At 43.0% G+C, this 22,889-nt stretch overlaps 1 protein-coding gene across 5 annotated transcripts in view; it reads left to right on the top strand.

Moving 5' to 3' along the window:
• Positions 1-350: 350 nt before the first annotated feature.
• LOC129857863 (nascent polypeptide-associated complex subunit alpha, muscle-specific form-like) overlaps positions 351-22,889 on the top strand; it is a 127,794-nt gene continuing 105,255 nt past the window's right edge. For 2 of the 5 annotated variants that reach the window (XR_008759957.1, XR_008759958.1), the window contains exons 1-5: positions 554-3,311; positions 3,830-3,940; positions 4,046-4,109; positions 5,816-6,016; positions 10,385-12,219. Coding sequence is in view for 2 of the 5 variants with exons in the window: in XM_055926515.1 (XP_055782490.1) it covers positions 3,107-3,311; positions 3,830-3,940; positions 4,046-4,109; positions 5,816-6,016; positions 10,385-11,735 (1,932 nt within the window). In the remaining 3 variants the exon portion in view is untranslated. Of the gene's footprint in view, positions 488-553; positions 3,312-3,829; positions 3,941-4,045; positions 4,110-5,815; positions 6,017-10,384; positions 22,275-22,889 lie in introns of those variants that run through there. The other 3 variants (XM_055926515.1, XR_008759956.1, XM_055926517.1) reach the window with 3 other exon arrangements.

Below are 22,889 nucleotides of genomic sequence, written 5' to 3' on the forward strand. Positions count from 1 at the left end.
AATGTTTCCCCCTTTAATGTGGATAATGCAAGGTGCTGACAAAACTCATGTTTGATATCACTTTGGTTTAATCATGCCATGTGTGAACCTGTCCAGCTAATATTTTGTTCTAAGAGGGTGTTCTTCAATTACCAACATCTAATTTTAGTTAACCCTCATTTGTGTAGTTTGTAGTTTTAACAGGACTACTATAATAATCGTTTAAATTACTTAATGGATAGCCTGGATTAATTGGACCAATTGGATGAATTGTACAAATATAACAGTCCAAAAATCTGGCCTCAAAATAGAAAAACACGGGTTATTTTCCTTTTAAATAATAATTTTCCCTTTAAATAACGAATCTCTTCCCCTCGGTTTACTCCAGAGCAGCTCTCGTTCAGTCAGAAGACAACAAGCGCACCTCAAAATACTTACTACAGGAGACCACACACCTATGGGGATAGCAACCACATTTACTACGGGTTCCTAATGTTTCGGAAAGAACGTGAGTAGGGCTCGTTAAATAATGATCAAGGGGAATGTTTTATTATAGGTTGTCGATGGGCGGGTGGGATGTTCAAATCAGCAAGCGAACCTGGGGAGCGTATGATGCAGCAAATGAATCGCGACTATGTTGTTATGCTCAGCGATATATGCAGTATTACTATGCAATTATATTATTAGAATTAATAGATATATTTGTGATTTGTCGCAGCATTGTGTCATTGATTAATTATGGAAGAGCGCCTGATTTTAGTCACGATGATGGAGCGTATCATACACTCAAGTGCATTCTCGGTCAAGTTCCGACTCAGACTAGACTCAGCAAGAATATATGATTTTGTCACATTTGTCATTGTCAAAATTCCACCATATGTGTGCGTGTCATAGCTAAACTAGCGCATGTACAAAGCCAAGGGCAGATGTGCCATCATGGGCAACGAGGCCGGCAAAAACTTGTAAAAGATAGAGTGCACTGCGGGATGGTCATGGTCACTCTGTTCTGGGTCTTCGAGGCTACGGTTGCAGTCATGGGCCACCGCCGCTCACGGCACAATTGATTAACGGACTTCACTATTTTCGGTTAAAAGGATAGTACAAAAGTTGAACTTGAACATTCCTAAATGCTGTCTGACAAAGGATGCACTATAATCAGTGTATAAAGGTGTTCTTACTAAATAATAGTGATTAAAGTCTTTAGAAAATCTAATCAAATGTGACGTAAACTACAGTGTTAGGCTACAGTGTTTCCTTAACAAAGTGTGGAAAGATCTTAAATAGGTTAAGTATATCCATTGATCAAATAGAGTTTATGATTTTTTTCAAGGGCTCACCTTCTGTCACCTGCCTAACCAACATGCTAGTTAGTGGCCAATAGCTGTACTGACTGTCCATTGCCTGTCTTTAGTTTATAGTGAATTATGTAAGCATGTAGCTGTAGTGTTTTTTTGTAATAGGATTAGTAACAGCAGGTCAGGTAGTCATCACTGAGCTCAAGGTCACTTGTGTAGCCCTAGACTTGAACTTGAACTTGAACTGAGACAATTAATGTTGATGATGCAGTAATGTATGTGTATGCCCCAGTAATATGCTCCTAAACACTTACCCTCCCCAAAAACCTTTACTGCACAGCTGTGCATTCCTCACAGTTGAAGTTATGGTAAAGGTTATCTGAAAGGAAGTTGATATTCAAAAGGTCATGTATGTCACTGAAGGAGTCGGAATGTGGAAACAGTCAGCCATGGTGAGTAGAAGTCAGGTATATTTGATATGATACTAATCTATGAAATTCAAATGTCCTAATTTGTAGCTAGTTTGAAATTATATGAATCTCTAGGAAATAAAAGGGGAAAACAGCAGGAATCACAAATAAAAATCAATGGCTCAATTGAATCACGTTTTTTTATGCTATTCTTAAAAATGCTGCTTGAAGTGTTATTAGTGCAGAGCTTGCTGTCAGTTACGGGGAAAAACACAGTATGTTGCTGCAGTGTCATCAATGTGTGTGTTCCTGATGGAGTGCATTATATTGCTGAGTCACCTCAAGATTATCTGTGCTTATGCTGATGCAGAGATATTCTGCCCCATAGTTCAGTTTGCTCATGTCCTTTCCTGTCATTTTTTGCTGCAAATTCAATGTTTACTGCAAATTACCTCATTGTAATTCAACAGATTTACTGAGAATCTATAATCAATTGATATAAGTCTGACAGAACATGTAATCTGTATACAGGACTGGTCCTCTTGTGACAGTGGCACTAGACTAGTGACAGCCTTATCGGTAAGTGGCATGATTTAGAGGGACAGATAGACTGTACATTTCACAGAAACATTAGTTGCCATACATTTCCAATTCCACCCACATATTGTAAAAATGTCAGGCTGGGAGAGTAGGCAGAGGGGAATGTACTTTTTTTTCTTTAGAGGGACACAGGAATTCTAAAGCTGCTGGGGAACTGCAATGAAGTATATGTCTGAACTGCTGGAGTGATGGGCTTTAGGTGGTTGTGTCTAGGCCCTCTGTAATAAGAGTTCAACTGAAAAATATGGTCCAAAATATTGACCAACTTCCTCTGTAAGCATAAACATGAAACCTTTTAATTCACAACTTTAAAAATAACATTGCAGTACAAACATTGAGTTATTTTGCTGGCCAGGTTTTACAACCTACCAAGGATCATACAACGGAATTTGAATTAATGAGTCACTGATGAATGCCTCACTCCTTGGCCTGTGGAATTTAGCACTTTGTGTCTGTGTGTGTGTGTGTGTGTGTGTGTGTGTTGGTTAAGATGCCCAGTGAAAAAACATCAGAGGGTGTGTACCCACTGGCCCAGCTCTGCCTGCTGAGATAGATAAAGTTGGCTTTAGCCAGCGGTACGCACGGAACCTGAGGGGGGAGGGGGTGTATCTATTCCACACAGGAGGCTCAGATGGCCAGACAAGACCACGCACGCAGGCCCATCAATGCTGCTGAATGGATCAACAGTTGACGTCTGTTAAGTGTGGTGGGGGACCCCCTTCAAGGTTTCATCACTGACTCTACAGTACAGTACATATGTATGTGCCCACTGCCTATATAGGACTACGGTACAGATAGAGGGTGAGTGAAGACTGCTGAGAGATGACGGACCTGGAGGCATCGACAGTGGGTGAACCCCCTCCCCCATACATGATCTTCCTCCTGGTTTTCTTCTTCTTCATCACGGGCCTCCTGGGTTTCCTGGTCTGCCACCTTCTGAAGAAGAAGGGCTACCGCTGCAGGACAGGGGAGGAGGAAGATGAAGATGAGGAGGAGTGTGAGCAGAAACTGGGACCAGACAAGAATGGTAAGTATCTACCAGGGAAAACAAGGATCTGTCAGAAAGAGTTTTATATATTGGCTTTTATCTATCCATTGATGTCAGGATTAGGGATATGGCTTGAAGAAGTTAACAAGCGTCCATTATTGATTTTCTGAGGCAGATACATATGTGTGACTTTTTTCAGAGGTGTTTTTCTTCCCATCCCAATGTCGGTCTTCCCATCCCAAGGGCCTTGGCCCTTTCCTGAACAGGAAACAGAGGAACTCTTGTACTATTTAGTTTAAGAGGATGTTATTCAGCTTGAATTAAATTAATTCCTATGTAAACATTGGACACTCACAAAGAAGTCATATTTTCCATATTAAATTACTGGGTACTTCAAAAGCCGACCCGTTACTGGATGCTTTAGTTGAAATAAACTACCTTCAAGGAGCTGTAGAATCGGTTGATTCACACAAACAAGAAATAAGTGGTGAAAAAAATGCTTAAGGTCGACAACTTTGAGAATTTCCTTTAATAATCTCGAATGATGACGGAGCAAGCTTGGGGGCAAGCTGCTTCGTCAGACAATCTTTCATATGTTACAGATGATGAAGAAGGGGACCATCAAGACACTGTTGAACAAATCCTGAAGTGCATCATTGAAAATGAAGGTAGTAACTCAGGAAACAACACAATAGATATTAGATTTCATCAATACCTTAGGAATTACACTTTAAAATAAATGTGTATTTTTTGTGTTCTGTTTTGCCTTCTAGCCAACATGGAAGCCTTCAAGGAGATGCTAGGAAAACAGGATATTTGTGAACATCATGATCCTACGTATGTATAGCTAATACCAACTTTTTTTGATTTGGCTATGCTATCTATTAGTCATGTAAGTGGATTCACATTCACCTTGTCTTAAAAATATACTGAAAATAAGTACACTTAAAAATGTGAACTGTTTTGATTCAGAAAATGAAGCACAGCTTGTTCAAACATTAAGCCTCTTTTAGATATAAAACATTGATTTACATGATGCTTAGTTCATCTGACTGGCATTACTCCATGGCTGTATTATCACCCGTGGTGAAAGTCTTTTAGTGTGCAGAGCTAAGGTAAACAAGCACCTTACTTCCTAAGAGCACCAACTCTCTCAAGTAATAGAGTCCTAGTTCCTTTTATCTCTTAAACAAACCAGTCTTTATGTGGTACATAATACATATGGTTCAAATGTAGGTCTTCTGTACTCGGTGTACTATACTACTTTTCCCTCCTGCTTTAGGGTGTGGAGTTTTCAGAGAGGCCACAATAATGGGTGTACATTTCATTGTGCCTCTAGTAGTCAGACTGAGCCTGGATAAAGTGTATTGTGTGTAGCTTGTATTTTATCCTGGGACCAGATGGTAGCTTTACAGTGGGGTGCCCAGCCCCTCTGTTTCTGTGTCCCTGTAGGCAGCTGTGTATGCAGTCAGTGTCTCTTACCTTGGGCTGTCTGTCCCATGGGGCCACCTGGCTTATTGTTGCCCTGGCATCAGCAGCTCTATTATGGGATTTGATCTTTACTTCTGTGTTCTGAGGCAAAACACAAATAGTCTCTCAACATATTATGCTACAACTGTACGCCAACGAAGTGTTGCTCACGTCCATATAAAGCATTTGAGGAAGCAACAGAACAAGAGAAAACATCTATTCTACTCACAACAGCTCCCAACAACATGCTACTACTCACATCCATATAAATGGTATAAAGTACTTAAGTAAAAACACTAAGGTACTACTAAAGTAGTTTTTTGGGGTCTGTACTTTACTATTTATATTTTTGACAACTTTTACTTTTACTTCACTACATTCCTAAAGAAAATAACTAAATTTTTACCTTTTAGACTTTTACTTAAGTAGTATTTTACTGGATGACTTTCACGTGAGTTATTTTCTATTAAGGTATCTTTACTTTTAATCAAGTATGACAATTGGATACTTTTTCCACCACTGCATTCTAGGTTGAGATGATCGAGGGCATTTGAGAGAAACTCCGACCCAGTGATGTGCTGGGATAATATAGCTGTGATGTGCTACTAGCGTATTAGAGATAGGAAAACTGATTTATGCTTTTTAATTAAATCCAGGTTCTTACTTGGCACCTCTAGGTTGAGTGTTTTAGTGTTCCTTCCTGTTTGCCAAGCTAGTGCTCAGACTGATAGCAGCCTACAGGGCTGTGGCATTCGTTGGCCACCCATTCGTATTCTTCCCACACTCTCCTCTCTCAGCCAGCTACAGCACAGCTACAGACACCTCCCCAGGGACGCTGTAGTCCTGATGGGAGGGAGGTCACGGACAGAGGCGGTCAGAGTCGGGAACCAAGGGACTAATAGATCACACTAGAGATTCATATTTCACAGACAGATTCCAATAAATATGCTATAAACCGGCAGCTGCTTCTTGGAAAAGTGTCTTTGGCTTTGGATGTTTTTGCTTAGTCAGGGTTCAGTGTGTTTGAATGTAAAATACATATGACAGTGATTCCTTCTTTGTCTTTCCGGAAGGTTACTGCGCAAAGAGAGCCTGGGTGGTATTCCACCTCATCACCACACCGTGCACTCTGGAGCCCAGCTTGACCACAAGTCCTGCATGCTCTGTGTGCAAGGGCGCACCAAGAAGGCCCGACGCCGGAGCCGTGTACCTCGGACCAATAAGCCGAGAACGCCGGGAGAGAGGAGAGAGTCCACTGTGTTCGCTGTGGGAAGGTGAGTCACACTGGACTGCCCACTGGTGTTTGACAACACAATACATTCATATTTATTTATTTAAACCTTTATTTACACTCTTAGAAAAAGTGCTCCAAAAGGGTTATTCGGCTGTCTCTATAGGAGAACCCTTTTTGGTTCCAGGTAGAACCTTTTTGGGTTCCATGTAGAACCCTCCGTGGAAAGATTTCTACATGGAATCCAAAAGGGTTCTAGCTGGAACCAAAAAGGTTCTAGCTGGAACCAAAAAGGTTTCTTCAAAGGTGTTTCCTATGGGGACAGCCGGAAAACCATTTTAGGTTGAAGATAGCACCCTTTTGGTTCCAGGTAGAACTCTTTTGGGTTCCATGTAGAACCCCTTCCACAGAGGAGTGTAGCCAAGTATACTTAAGTATCAAAAGTATAAATAATGTAAAATTGCTTATATTAAGCAAACCAGACAACCTAATTTTCTTGTTCTTTTAATTTACAGATAGCTAGGGGCACGCTCCAACACTAAGATATAATTTTAAAACGAAACATGTGCTTAGTGAGTTCGCCAGATCAGAAACAGTAGGGATGACAGTAGGCAATGTTCCTGTCCTGCTAAGTGTTCAAATTGCTTTAAGGTGTCAGGGAAAATGTATGGAGTAAAAACAACTTTTTTTTTTTAGGAATGTAGTGAAGTAAAAGTAGTCAAAATATAAATAGTAAAGTACAGATACACCAAAAAACTACTTAAGTAGTACTTTCAAGTATTTTTACTTAAGTACTTTACACCACTGAAACTACTTTCATATATACTTCCATTTTTAAAAAAAACTGGTACCCGGCTAACTTCAGATGAGTCTTGTGAGCATCCTAGAGCAAAACAACCGACATGTACACTATATATACAAAAGTATATGGACACCCCTTCAGATGAGTGAATTTGACTATTTCAGCCACACCCGTTGCTGACAGGTGTATACAATTGAGGACACCGCCATGCAATCTCCATAGACAAACATTGACAGTAGAATGACCTTAAGGAAGAGCTCACTGACTTTCAACATGGCACCGTCATAGGATGCCACCTTTCCAACAAGTCAGTTCATCAAATTTCTGCCTTGCTAAAGCTGCCCCGGTCAACTGTAAGTACTGTTATTGTGAAGTGAAAACGTCTAGGAGCAACAACGGCTCAGCCGCAAAGTGGTAGGCCACACAAGCTCACAGAACGGGACCACCAAGTGCTATTGCGCATAGCGTGTAAAAATCGTCTGTCCTCGGTTGCAACACTCACTACCGAGTTCCAAACGGCCTCTTAAACAGTGGTGGGAAAAGTATCCAATTGTCATACTTGAGTAAAAGTAAAGTTACCTAAATAGAAAATGACTCAAGTAAAAGTGAAAGTCATCCAGTGAAATACTACTTGAGTAAAAGTCTAAAAGTATTTTGTTTTAAATATATTTAAGTATCAAAAGTAAATGTAATTGCTATAATATACTTAAGTATCAAAATTATAACTAATTTCAAATTCCTTATATTAAGCAAACCAGACGGCACCATTAAGAAAAATTCTTACGGATAGCCAGGGTCATACTCCAGCACTCAGTGCATTCGGAAAGTATTCAGACCCTTTGACTTGATGTTACAGCCTCATTCTAAAATTTATTAAATCGTTTTTTTTCATCATCAATCTACACACAATACCCCATAATGACAAAGCAAAAACAGTTTTCAAAGTTTTTGCAAATAAAAAATAAATAAAAAAATGAAATATCAACTGTACATAAGTATTCAGACCCTTTACTTAGTACTTTGTTGAAGCACCTTTGACAACAATTAAGGTATAACGCTACAAGCTTGGCACACCTGTATTTGGGGAGTTTCTCCCATTCTTCTCTGCAAATCCTCTCAACCTCTGTCAGGTTGGATGGGAAGTGTCGCCGCACAGCTATTTTCAGGTCTCTACAGAGATGTTTGATCGGGTTCAAGTCCGGGCTCTGGCTGGGCCACACTCTGGCCACTCAAGGGCTTTTAGAGACTTGTCCCGAAGCCACTCCTGCGTTGTCTTGGCTGTGTGGATGGGTTGTTGTCCTGTTGGAAGGTGAACCTTTGCCCCAGTCTAAGGTCCTGAGTGCTCTGGAGCAGGTTTTCACCAAGCATCTCTCAGTACTTTGCTCTGTTCATCTTTCCCTCGATCCTGAGGGAACAGGATCGTCCCCACAGCATGATGCTGTCACCACCATGCTTCACCGTAGGGATGGTGCCAGGTTTCCTCCAGACGTGATGCTTGGCATTCAGGCCAAAGAGTTCATCAAACCAGAGAAACTTGTTTCTCGTGGTCTGAGAGTCCTTTAGGTGCCTTTTGGCAAATTCCAAGTGGGCTGTCATGTGCCTTTTAATGAGGAGTGGTTTTCGTCTGATCATACTACCATAAATGTCTGATTGGTGGAGTGGTGTAGAGATGGTTGTCCTTCTGGAAGGTTCTCCCATCTCCACAGAGGAACTCTGGAGTTCTGTTAGAGTGACCATCAGGTTCTTGGTCACCTCCCTGACCAAGGCCCTTCTCCCTCGATTACTTAGTTTGGCCGGGCAGCCAGCTCTTGGAAAAGTCTTGGTGGTTCCAAACTTCTTCCATTTATGAATGATGTAGGCCACTCTGTTCTTGGGGACCTTCAATGCTGCAGACATAATTTGGTACCCTTCCCCAGATCTGTGCCTCAAAACAATCCTGTTTCGGAGCTCTACGGACAATTCCTTTGACCTCATTGCTTGATTGAGGTCAAAGATACACTGTCAACTGTGGGACCATGTATAGACAGGTGTGTGCCTTTCCAAATCATGTCCAATCAATTGAATTTACCACAGGTGGACTCCAATCAAGTTGTAAAAACATCTCAAGGAGGATCAATGAAAACAGGATGCACCTAAGCTCAATTTCGAGTCTCGTAGCAAAGGGTCTTATGTAAATAAGGTATTTCTGTTTAAAAATGTTAATACATTTGCAAAAAAAATTTAATACATTTCTAAAAACCTTTTGCTTTGTCATTATGAGGTATCGTGTGTACATTGATGAGGAAAAACATGTATTTAATAAATTTTAGAATAATGCTGTAACTTAACAAAATATGGAAAAGGGGAAGGGGTCTGAATACTTTCCGAATACACTGTAATTTACAAACAAATCATTTGTGTTTAGTGAGTCCATCAGATCCGGGGTTAGTAGAGATGCCAGTGATGTTCTCTTGATAAGTGCGTGAATTGGGCCATTTTCCTGTCCTGCTAAGCATTCAAATTGTAACTAGTACTTTTGGGTGTCAGGGAAAATATATGGAGTAAAAAGTACATTATTTTCCTTAGGAATGTAGTGAAGTAAAAGTTGTCAAAAATATAAATAGGAAAGTACAGATACCCCCCAAAAACGACTTAAGTAGTACTTTAAAGTAATTTTACTGCTTTGGGAGCAACGTCAGCACAATAATTGTTCATCGGGAGCTTCAGGAAATTGGTTTCCATGGCCTAGCAGCCGGACACAAGCCTAAGATCACCATGTGCAATGCCAAGTGTCGGCTGGAGTGGTGTAGAGCTCGCCGTAAAATTTGGTGGAAGTTTGGTGGAGGAGGAATAATGGTCTGGGGCTTAGTTCCAGTGAAGGTAAATCTTAACGCTACAGCATACAATGACATTCTAGATGATTCTGTGCTTCCAACTTTGTGGCAACAGTTTGGGGAAGGCCCTTTCCTGTTTCAGCATGACAATGCCCCTGTGTACAAAGCAAGGTCCATACAAAAATGGTTTGTCGAGATTGGTGTGGAAGAACTTGACTAGTCTGCACAGAGCCCTGACCTCAACCCCATCAAACACCTTTGGGATGAATTGGAACGCCGACTGCAAGCCAGGCCTAATTGCCCAACATCAGTGCCCTACCTCACTAATGCTCTTGTGGCTGAATGGAAGCAAGTCCCTGCAGCAATGTTACTACGTCTCGTGGAAAGCCTTCCCAGAAGAGTGGAGGCTGTTGTAGCAACAAAGGGGGGACCAACTCCATATTAATGCCCATGATTTTGGAATGAGATGTTCGATGAGCAGGACCAGGTGTCCACATACTTTTGGTCATGTAGTGTACGTGTTCGAAAAGACCGATTTCCGGGATGTGTCCTGGTCTGACAAACACTGCTCTGCCACCTTCCACCGCAGATGCTGATATCTCTAGCTTAAACTGACAGATTTGGATGTTTTGGTTTTTATTGTGCTCATTCGACTCTAGGGGGTTCAGGATTTAGGATTATGAGGATTCAGAGGCCTTTGTGTTTGTGTTTAAGTACTTTACATGTGTACAGTTATGCTATGTAATGTCCTCATCGTAGTGATGTACTTAACTAATTGAGGTCCGTATACCTGCAGGTTCCGAGTCACCCACATGGACAAAAAGGATCAGGGGTCTGGTGACCAGTTAGACCAATCGGAGGCCCTGGATAGTGAGAAGGGGGATGAGGAGGACCCCCAGAGGAAGGAGGGGTACAACCTGCGGAGCATGTTCAAAGACGTCAAAACGGACAGCACCAATGGTGTGGTTCCCATCGCGGCCAAGCGGAAGAAGAGTCTGGTTCTGTTCTCACCACGCAGAGGTAGTGATCCAGTGGGGGCCAAAGTGCCACTGAGCCAGCCCATGGTAGAAGAGGAACCCCTCTTCACTGCTCCAGTGAAGACTGCTCCAGTGCAGACCTCCAGCCCTGTTAAGATCCTGTCGTCCCAGCCCAGCCTGGACTCTGGTGCACCTGACGACACTGATATGGCTCCTGTTAAAATGTACCCCACTAGGGTCACTTTTGTAGTGTCCCCCACTGAGAGTCCCGTACCAGTCACTCCCAACGCGAGTCCAGGAGGCGTCTCCCCTCTAACACCCCCGATGCAAGATTCCCCCACCACCCCAGTACAAGTCACCCCCATGACCCCTGAGATATTACCCCTTACCCAAGGCTCCTATAATAACCCTAGTGTTAGCGCCTTAAATGTCTCTCTTACCCCTACCCCTGTACAAGCCTCTCCAACCTCTAACCTCTTGAATGTCTCCCCTGACCTGTCCTCCAGAAAAGTGTTCCCCTCCCCTACTCCCTTAAATGTTTCTCCTACCCCTTCCCCCATACAAGTCTCCCCTGGCCTGTCATCCAGAAAAGTGTTTCCTTCCTCTAGCCCGTTAAATGTCTCCCCTGCCCCTACTCCCTTAAATCTCTCTCCTGCCTCTACCCCCTTAATGGTGTCCCCCACCACTCTACCCCGTAGCATTCTAAAGAATACTACTACTTTTGTCAAGGTGGACGAAACCTCACCCACCACGAAAGGGCCAGAGGACAAGGTTGAGAGCCTTGCTACTGTCAGGGCCGACAAAGTTTCTCCCACTGCTGTTCCTGTGAAAGTCTGCCCCACTGTGGACCCCATGAAAGTCTCCCCCACCTCAACCTCCGTCAAGATCTCCCCAACCAGCGGAGGCCCTTTAGAGGACAAGCTGGAGGTGGGGAGTGTTACCATAGTCAAAGCCAGCCCGGACAGTCAGATGGAGTTCTCTGTGGTGCGTACGGCTGAGGTAAGGAAGGAGGAGGAAGAGGAGGACCCTGCTGTGGCTCAGAGCCCCCCAGAGAAAGGGAAGGATGATGAGGTGGAGATGGAGGACATAAAGGACTGTCGGGTCAGCCAGGAGGAGGGCGTGTCTCTGGAGGAGAAGAGGAGATCAGTGCACAGTCAGCACAAGTGGTGAAAGAGAGAGAGAGAGAGAAAGAGAGAGGACACGCTGGGATGGGGGAGGGGGAAAGACTGGCCACACCCAACTGTGACAAACAGGATATATTGCAATACTACGGAGGTAAACCAACCAGGCCATGTCAAAACTGAACTATACCAGACTGAGACTGGCTGTCTGGAACCAACTAGACCTTGACATGGCTTTAAAACGGTGGGGTCGTACCAGCAAGGCTGTGATTTATTCATTGATATAGACAAGTTGTGGTTAGCTAAGCACTGGCACCTTATATCCAGATGTATTGATCTTAAACGCTTGCATAATGTGGCTAACAGCACAGCTACAGTACTACTTCAATTATCAACAGACAGTGCAAGCCCAGGCCTCCATCTACAAGTGCACTTTTTGAAAACACTGCTCACAGACTGCATTTTACAACAATCAACTTTAACCCCAACAATCAACTACACCACAGTGTAAATCGACCAACAGCAAATAACGGGTAATATCTGTGTATTCTAATTTATTGTCAGTCCGATCTCTAACTCTTCTATATCAGTGGGGGCTGCTGAGGGGAGGACGGCTCATAGTAATGGATGGAACGGAATAAATGGAATGGTATCAAACATGTGATTTCCATGGGCCAACATTCCATCCCCTCAGCAGCCTCCACTGTTCTATAGAGTTGAAGTCAGAAGTTTACATACACCTTAGCCAAATACATTTAAACTCAGTTTTTCACAATTCCCTGACACTTTAATCCTAGTAAAAATTCCCTGTCTTAGGTCAGTTAGGATCAACACTTTATTTTAAGAATGTGAAATGTCAGAATAATAGTAGAGAGAATGATTTATTTCAGCTTTTATTTCTTTCATCACATTCCCAGTGGGTCAGAAGTTTACATACACTCAATTAGTATTTGGTAGCATTGCCTTTAAATTGTTTAACTTGGGTCAAAAGTTTTGGGTAGCCTTCCACAAGCTTCCCACAATACGTTGGGTGAATTTTGGCCCATTCCTCCTGACAGAGCTGGTGTAACTGAGTCAGGTTTGTAGGCCTCCTTGCTCACACACGCTTTTTCAGTTCTGCCCACAAATGTTCTATGGGATTGAGGTCAGGGCTTTGTGATGGCCAGTCCAATACCTCGACTTTGTTATCCTTAATCCATTTTGCCACAACTTTGGAAGTATGCTTGTGGTCATTGTCCATTTGGAAGACCCATTTGTGACCAAGCTTTAACTTCCCGACTGATGTCTTGAGATGTTGCTTCACCAGTCCCTCTTGCAGCAAAGCACCCCACAACGTGATGCTGCCACCCCCGTGTTTCACGGTTGGGATGGTGTTCTTCGGCTTGCAAGCCTACCCCTTTTTCCTCCAAACATAACAATGGTCATTATGGCCAAACAGTTCTATTTGTGTTTCATCAGACCAGAGGACATTTCTCCAAAAAGTACAATCTTTGTCCCCATGTGCAGTTGCAAACCGTAGCCTGGATTTTCTATGGCAGTTTTGGAGCAGTGGCTTCTTCCTTGCTGAGTGGCCTTTCAGGTTATGTCGACATAGGACTCGTTTTACTGTGGATATAGATACTTTTCTACATGTTTCCTCCAGCATCTTCACAAGGTCCTTTGCTGTTGTTTTGGGATTGATTTGCACTTCTCGCACCAAAGTACGTTCATCTCTAGGAGACAGAATGCATCTCCTTCCTGAGCGGTATGATTGGTCCCATGGTATTTATACTTGCGTACTATTGTTTGTACAGATGAATGTGGTATCTTCAGGTGTTTGGAAATTGCTCCCTAGGATGAACCAGGCTTTTAGAGGTCAAAATTATTTTCTGAGGTCTTGGCTGATTTCTTTTGATTTTCCCATGATTTTCCCATCAAGCAAAGAGGCACTGAGTTTGAAGGTAGGCCCTGAAATACATCCACAGGTACACCTCCAATTGACTCAAATGATGTCAATTAGCCTATCAGAAGCTTCTAAAGCCATGACATCATTTTCTGGAATTTTCCAAGCTGTTTAAAGGCACAGTCAACTTAGTGTATGTAAACTTCTGACCCACTGGAATTGTGATACAGTTAATTATAAGTGAAATAATCTGTCTGTAAAAAAAAATTGGGAAAAATTTGTTCTGTCATGCACAAAGTAGATTTGCCAAAACCAAAGAAATTTGTGGAGTGGTTGAAAAACAAGTTTTAATGACTCCAACCTAAGTGTATGTAAACTTCCGACTTAAACTGTATATACTATACTATGGAATTAGAGCCATAAACTGCCTTTGAGTAACTCAAGGTTCCCTTTTCAGTTGGTCACTCGGTATGACATACTATGAGGAGTCACCTGAAGAAAACTAAAAACACGCCCGACGGGCCAATGAATGCAAAGTCCGCCATCAGAAGCCCCGATTTTCCTAGCCATAACCCCGGGGCTCGCATTCATTTCCTCAATTCTCCGCTCTTCAGCTCGCCTGAAGGAGAACTTGTCACTCGATTTACAAGCACACAAAGATGACTGGATTCGGCTCTGTACTCGTCCCCCAAGATGATGCGAGTTTTGGGTCTTGGTATCGGTTTTTGTGTTAGCTAAAAGCGAATTACTTTCTGCTCTGCTTGTGTAGCTAATGCTTCATTCCTTGAGTAGGGTTTGTGTTTGCAAAAAGCCGACTACCTCTGTGGTGATTGTGCTTCCTTGCTTGAGTAAGATGGTCAAAAAGGCTAACCAGCTGGATTTGAACCTCCGACCATGGCCTAGGGCATATGATTTCACAATGAAATTGAAAGATACTCACAAGTGCTGTCCTGTTTGCCTGGGGTGGAAACATACACTCAGGCTGCCTTGGCACGGACTAGTTCGTGTGACCAGTGTCACCAGCTGAATTTAGACTCTATTGTATGTTGACTTCTTAGGAAGATTGGGGTTACTGTAGAAGTACCTTTCTTTAAAAAAACAAAAAACAATTACGGCGGCCTCAGGGCTGTTTTGTGGTTGGAATTGTTCCCCTCCGTCATGCAGGGGACTGGTGTTCAATTCCCCGATGGGCAACCCAGCCAAGCTATGGGCTAGTTGGCTGTGTTCTCTTCTTCCCTGAAGGGCAACCGCATTCTGGAAAGGATGAGGTGTCTCTGACTGGTTCTGGGGGGTTTTCGGAGAAGGAGGTGGATGAGCTAGCTCAGGCAGCTTCATGTTTCTACCACGGATGTCACATTGGGCTGCAGAGCAGCGGCCGGCTGTATGGCTCTCCTTCGCAACGGAGATAGCTCATGTTGGGGAAAGTTTTACCACCTGTAATGACTGCGATAAAGTGTCACTTGACTCTCTTTACGTTTTTTGACTTGAAATAACTCACATTCAGCCAAGTTGCATGAAATGTGGAACTGTTTTAGAGGGGGCACGTTTCGCTTGCATTCTAGTATGGAACGCTAGTTAGCCACCTGGCCTCGGAGGCTAACAGAGATGCTAATCCTTGTCCTTCGCTCCCGAATAGAGCACGGCTTGCATGCTAGTTTGTCATAAATAACCTACCGGAGCGGGGGGAATGAGTTTTGGGCAAGCCAATTTCGCCGAAGGAGTGTTTGGCTCAGCTATGGAGTCCATGCAGTACTGTTCCTAGAAGAAGCAAAAGCAGGAAGTAGAAGTGCTTTCCTGCTGGGAAAAAGCATATGAACGCCCGTCCAACTCTATGACTAGGAGACTCGGTTATGATATCTGGACCCCGATCTTTTTCATATGCAGGGCCTCGACGTCATGCACCACTGAGAATGACAAACGAGCACTTTTTTTTGTCTGTCAATGGTGACATTGTTTATTTGCATTTTGGTAATTTGGTGAACACTCTTATCCAGAGAAACTTGCCTTAATGTGTGCAATGCTTCTACCCAAGGATCTATGGTGTCCAAGGGTATCAAAAGTATGGTATCACCCATATGTGAGCATAAATCAGTCTCTTCCCTGAGTCAGACACAAGGTTGTCGGGAGTGGTAGCTGTGGGAGGACATGACAAAATAACCACATTATCGCAGTCCTCAAGGTGGTGCCCGTCCCTGCAGATGACAATGTATGGGAGGTTGGCCGTGTGCTCCGCCCAGTGGCGGACATGTGAGGCGTCATCGCGGGTGTGTCCTAGCGCCTGTTTTGAGAGAGGACATTTCCTCACTTCTTTGGAAGTGGTCTATTCGGGTGGTTCCCGTGTTAGGAGTACAGAGCGGTTGGTATAGCCGGTATTCCCAAGTTCCTAAGAGCAATGGAACGCTGCATCCAATTCTGGTCTTGTGTGGTTTGGACAAGCACCTTCAGGTGTGCAAGTTCAAAATACTCACGCTTCGGCGGCTACTAGAGTCAATGCTTCACCGCGATTGGTTCACGTAGCTACGCGTCTGGATGCATCTCACCATAGCCATCAGTTGCTCAAGATATCCCCATCATGCCTGAGGGTGTTAACTCCTTGGAGAACCCTGCGACTGTTCTTGCAGGGGGTTCCCATTGGCTGGGTAGTGTCCTGCAGGGTGATCACGACAGACGCATCCTCACTGGGATGGCAAGCACTGCACTGTGTGTGGGCTACTCAGAAAGTGGGATTTGGTCGACAGCGCTAAGGGCACTGTATATCAATAACCTGGAGCTACTGGCTGTTTTTCTGGCACTGAGGCACTTTCTTCTGATATTGGAGGGACAGCATGTGTTGGTAAGTTCTGACAACAGTCTCTCTCTTGAACCTGGCCTGTTATCTGCTCATAGGGAGCAATGCACATTTCCTGTTGCTCAGTGTGACATACCTTCCAGATCTCTCAACGTGTGTGTGGATCTACTTTCCAGGGTGGGTCCTCTCTTAATGGAGTGGAAACTTCACCCCTCGGTGGTTGCCCAGATATGGGATCGGTTCGGCAAGGCCGACGTAGATCTTTACACATTGTGAGAAAACACGCATTGTTGCTTGTTCTTCTCAATAAAGGATCTGGGGAACAAATTCTTTGGCACATCAGTGGCCTCAGGTTTGGCTTTATGCTTTTCCTCCGGTGGACCTCATTCAGGCCACCTTGAAAGGGTTTGTCAGGAGGGTCTGTTGTTGATTCTGGGGGCCAGACAACCCTGGTTCCCATCATCCACCTGTTAGGCAGGGACCTGTGGAGAGTACCGTGTTGTCGGGATCTGTTGTCCCAGGCGCACGGAAGTGTTTGGCATACATAACTGTAGATATGGAATATATGGGTTTGGCCCCTGAAAGGCTGAAATTGAAGGCTAGGGGTTTATACCCTCGAACTTGATTATGACTATACAGTCGGCACGAGCTTCCTCTAACATATAAGTTGTGCGCGTTTGAGAGTTGGTGTAAGATTAAAATATTTTCTCCTTTTCAGAGCTCTTTGGTGGATATTTTGATGTTCTTGCAAGAGCTTTATGTGCAGGGCATTTATTTTTCTATACCATAAGTTTAATGCCAGCCATTTTAGTGGTGTCATGTAGGGATTGATGGCTCTACCCCTGGGTCTCATCCTCTGGTGATGCGGTTCCTGAAAGGCGTGCATTGGCTCAGACCAGTGTCTAAGTATATGGCACCGACCTGGGACCTGGATTTGGTCCTGGACACATTGTGTGAGCCTCCTTTTGAACCATTGGAGTCTGTGGACCTGAAGGTCCTTTCCTACAAGACTGTCCTGCTCATGGCCTTTGCGGCAAAGTGCGTTGGGGCAATCTCCACACGCTATCAGTACACCCTTCCTGTTTGGAATTTGCGCCTGCAAGGTGGTGTTACATCCTAATGCATCTTTTGCTCCTAACGGTTAACCCTAATTCCTACAGGTCTCTAGCTTTTCAGCTGTTCCCTGTCTCACCTCCTCCGTTTGCTTCCAGTGAACAAAGGAAGTTGCATGGCCTGTGTCTGGTGCGTGCTTTACGCACATACAGTATATGGATAGGATCAAGGATATTCATGTTTGTGACCAGTTTTTTGTCTGTTTCGCTAGTCCAGCTTGGGGTAAGTTGCTTTCTAAGCATCGTCTTTCTCATTGGATTGTGGAGGCTATCTAATTGGCATGTACAGCAAAAGACAAGGGTTGCCTAGAGGTGTGCGTCCTCACTCCGCTATGGGTGTGGCAGTGTCTTGGGCATTGTTCAGGGGAATTATGATTGGTGATATTTGCTGCAGCAAGATTGGGTTCCCCACAGGCCTTTGTGAGGTTTTATCTCTTGGACGTAACTGCTCCCAGTGTGATTTCATAGTGTTCTTATGGCTGGGTCCGGGAGTTAGACAGAGCGCAGATTGTGCATTTATCCGGGTTGCTACAGTTTTTGTGGGTTTGAGCCTTGGACTGCCGTGGTTCGTTGATGAGGCGGCACACAAATGCTCATTTTCAAGTCACAGCAGATGCCCTGTTGTTTTGGACTTGCAGTTCCTTGTGTGAGTTCTGGCATTCCAGACTCCTTGGGTCTCTGTGGGAGCCTTTTTGGAACCGGTAGGGTCTATGGACTTGGGCCGCTGTGGTCGATGTTAGGCAGCATTTTGTCCGGGTTACCATAGTTTTCCTGTGGGTTTGAGCCTTGGGCTGCCTTGATGGGTGGCAGTGCGCAGTATGCATTTATCAGGTAGCGGCAGGTAGAATTGGGCCAGTAGTGGTTAGAGCGTTGGGCCAGTAACCAAAAGGTAGCTGGGTCGAATACCCGACCCTGTAAAACAACACATTTCACTGCACCTATCCGGTGTACAGTACGTGACAATAAAACATCAATTTTTTTAGGGTTGCCACAATTCCCTGTGGATTTGAGCCTTGGGCTCTGGTCAATGCTATGCAGTGCGCGTGTGCGCTTTACCAAGTCACGACAGGTGTTCTGTTGTTTTGGACTTGCAGTGCCTTCTACAAGTTATGACATTTCAGGCTCGTAAGGTAAATAAGTATTGTTCTGGGAACCATGGGGTCTATGCAGTGGCAGCGTGTCAGTGCGCATAACCAAGTTGCTGCAGGTTCTGGTTATCTATATATATGGGGCTCTGACAGTTCAGGCCTCATGAGGCTCTGACAGGTCATGCCTCTCGGATAAGGGTTAGGGAAAAAGATGGCTTCTATAACCCCTTTCTGGAGCCTGTGGAACCTGTGTGCTTGGGCTGCCGTGGCCCTCCTAGTTTGGTACCACCTGAGCCAGCTTTTGGCATGATTGTATGTCACCATAGTATGTTATGCCGAGTGACAGACTGAAAGGGAATGTACAGTTATGAATATAACTAATGTTCCTTAAAGGAAGGAACGAGGTATAACATATTTTGGCCCTGTGCCGTCAGGGGGTTTGGGCTCGCTGTAGTGGTACTGATTTGAGGAAATTAATGCAAGCCCCGGTGTTATAGCCAGGAAGGCGGGGCTCCCGAAGGGTGGACTCTGTATTCATTGGCCCGTTGGGTGTTTTTAGTTTGCTTCAGGTGTGATTGGTCGTTGACTCTCCATAGTATGTTTTTTATTTTTTACTTTAGTTTATTTAGTAAATATTTTCTTAACTCTATTTTCTTAAACTGCATTGTTGGTTAAGGACTTGTAAGTAAGTATCACGGTAACGTTGTATTCAGTGCATGTGACAAATAAAATGTAATTTTATATGTTTAACACCCATTCCCTCCTTCAGGGAACAGTAGTTATATTCATAAATGTACATTTTTATCTAGACATCTGAAATAAATAGTCCTTAACCAACTATAACAAATACTCATATTTCAGTCTGAATAGTGCTATTAGCTAATGACTTTTAGAATAAAATGTTAAGGTACTGGAACATATTATTATTATTGTTGTTTATTTGTTTACTTGGAAGCATACAGGAGCAGCGTACAATCCAAAGTATTATTCTGATCCTATTTTAGAAATCACATAGAAATTATAGGCCAGCACTGTAGTTGATAAATACACATCATTAGGATGCTAGTTTATTTATTGTGATTCACAGTATTCATTTGTTTGGAAGTAATTTGTTTACTGTCAGGGTGACCTCACTATTCTCACTGGACTACATACTCTTTGGCAAAGAAAACACTCAGATGCTAATAGTTAGAATGTGTAGTCCTGAACAAAAACATATATTTTCAGGGGTGTATTTACAAGGAACGAAGTAGAAGCAAAAGAGTCGAAACAGGGAGGGACCTACCTGATTTTGTCCAATGAGAAAGGTTTGTTTTTGTTTTCCGTTGCAAAGCATTTTGCTACGGTGTACACTAATGAATATCTCCCAGATCTGTTGCGGTGAACAGTGTTTCCCTCTATTGTATACACACAGCACACATCTCACCTCTTCTCTCTCATCGACTCCCATTTCTTCTCACTACACTTCATAATTTTAACAAAATGCCAATGTGATTTTTAGGCTGTTTACACAGGCAGCCAAATTCGGATCTTTTGCCCAATTATGTTAAAAAGATCTGATTGGTCAAAAGGCAAATTAGCGGCAAAAGATCAGAATTGGGCTGCCTGTGTAAACGCAGGCTTGATGTGAAACATATTTTATGTCAAGAAGGCATCAAGGCTGTGTAATTTTTTTTGCACAACATATGTCTTTATTGTTATGCAGAGAATACGGTTTTAGCCATGCGATGACAATATTCCTGAGCTTTACTTGACTTTCTGGAAATAATGTGCACTCTTGAATACCAGTTTATTTAATCTAGATTTGCTTCCTTAATGTCAACAGGGATGTAATTGAATATTTGTTGAAACTGATGACATCTGTATCAATTTACTATAGATGCATTGCACTTAGAAAGTGTAAGGTTTTGATGTGACTAAATCCTTAATTGAATACTTGTTTTGAAAAAATGTATGGTTTTGTCAAGGAAGCAAATGCCAGGTTAAATGACTGTGATCCACTTCTGAATGTTGATCACAGGTTGATCAGATTTGAATGGGATTGTTTGTGTAGCCTTGTAGAGATAGTATAAGCATTTTAAAAGTATAATACGCAATAAAGAACAGCTAACATAACAGCGCTTAAATGCATCAGATATACGGTTTACTTTAATATACATCAGAGGTGTGAGATGATCAAGAAATTAAAAGCTTACTATATACCTACTGTATGCCACAATCATAAATGTTTCACCAGCAAATAGTAGCTACCACTCTTGGCATTCTCTCAACCAGCTTTACCTGGAATGCTTTTCCAACAGTCTTGAAGGAGTTCCCACATATGCTGAGCACTTGTTGGCTGCTTTTCCTTCACACTGCGGTACATCACATCCCAAACCACCTCAATTGGGTTGAGGGCAGGTGATTGTGATGGCTAGGTTTTCTGATGCAGCACTCCATCACTCTCATTCTTGGTCAAATAGCCCTTACACAGCCTGGAGGTGTGTTGGGTGATTGTCCTGTTGAAAAACAAATGATAGTCCCACTAAGCGCAAACAAGTTGGGATGGCGTATCGCTGCAGAATGCTGTGGTCGCCATGCAGGTTAAGTATACCATGAATTCTAAATATATCACTGACAGTGTCACCAGCAAAGCACTTCACACCTCTTCGCACTTCACATTCTTCACGGTGGGAACCGCACATGCGGAGTTCACCTACTCTGCGTCTCACAAAGACACGGCGGTTGGAACCAAAAATCTCAAATTCATCAGACCAAAGGACAGATTTGCACCAGTCTAATGTCCATTGCTCATTTTCCTTGGCCCAAGCAAGTCTCCTCTGCGTATTGGTGTCCTTTAGTAGTGGTTTCTTTATAGCACTTTGACCACGAAGGCCTGCTTTACGCAGTCTCCTCTGAACAGTTGATATTGAGATGTGTCTGTTACTTGAACTCTGGAAGCATTTATTTGGGCTGCAATCTGAGTTGCAGTTAACTCTAATGAATGTATCCTTTGCAATAGAGGTAACTCTGGGTCTTCCTTTCCTGTGGTGGTCCTCATGAGAGCCAGTTTAATCATAGCGCTTGATGGTTTTTGTGACTGCACTTGAAGAAACTTTTAAAGTTCTTGACATTTTCTGGATTGACTGACCTTCATGTCCTAAAGTAATGATGAACTGTCATTTCTCTCTGCTTATTTGAGCTGTTCTTGCCATGATATGGACTTGTTCTTTTACCAAATAGGACTATCTTCTGTATACCACCCCTACCATGTCACAACACAACTGATTGGCTCAAACACATTAAAAAGTAAACTAATTCCACAAATTAACTTTTAACAAGGCACACCTGTTAATTGAAATGCATTCCAGGTGACTGCCTCATGAAGCTGGTTGAGAGAATGCCAAGAGTGTGCAAAGCTATCATCAAGGCAAAGGGTGGCTACAATGAAGAATCTCAAATATAAAATAGATTTTGATTTGTTGAACACTTTTTTTGGTTACTACATGATTCCATATGTGTTATTTCATAGTTTTGATGTCTTCACTATTATTCTACAATTCAGAAAATAGTAATAAAAATAAACACTGGAATGAGTAGGTGTGTCCAAATGTTTGACTGATACTATATATTATTCATCAACGACCTGATGATTTGAGTATGTCTCAAATGTGAAAATGCAGCTGTACAACAAACAATTATTAAGGAATCAAAGTATATATTAAAGCTATGAATTTTATCTTGTGGTTCATATTACTAATTTTGCAGTTGACTTGCTTTTAACACAATTTAGAAATGTAACTCTGATGAGAACATTACTTTTTGATACTCATCCTGTAATACATTGGTAAGATATTAATAAGCGTAAACACACCAGGAAGATTGTTTAATAAATTCCAGTGTCCGTGTTTGATTCTGTTTATCATGGAAATAGAACATGACATGTAGAATATTGTTTACTACTGTATAATTAATACAGTATATGTCACGAATACCGCCGAAGGTGGCTCCCCTTCCTGTTCGGGTGGCGCTCGGCGGTCGTCGTTGTCACGTTCCTGACCTGTTTTCTCTTGTTTTTGTATGTGTTTAGTTGGTCAGGGCGTGAGTTGGGCTGGTCATTCTATGTATTGTGTTTCTATGTTGGGTTTAATGTGTTGTGGTTCTCAATTAGAGGCAGGTGTTTGACGTTTCCTCTGATTGAGAACCATATTAAGGTAGGCTGTTCACACTGTTTGTTTGTGGGTGATCGTCTTCCGTGTCTGTATGTATGTTCGTACCACACGGGACTGTAGCGTTTGTTTGTTGTATATACCTGTTTGTGCGTTCTTCGTGTATTTGTAAGTTCTCATGTTTT

The sequence above is a fragment of the Salvelinus fontinalis genome, chromosome 6 (assembly GCF_029448725.1).
Source record: "Salvelinus fontinalis isolate EN_2023a chromosome 6, ASM2944872v1, whole genome shotgun sequence".
Taxonomy (NCBI): Eukaryota; Metazoa; Chordata; class Actinopteri; order Salmoniformes; family Salmonidae; genus Salvelinus; species Salvelinus fontinalis.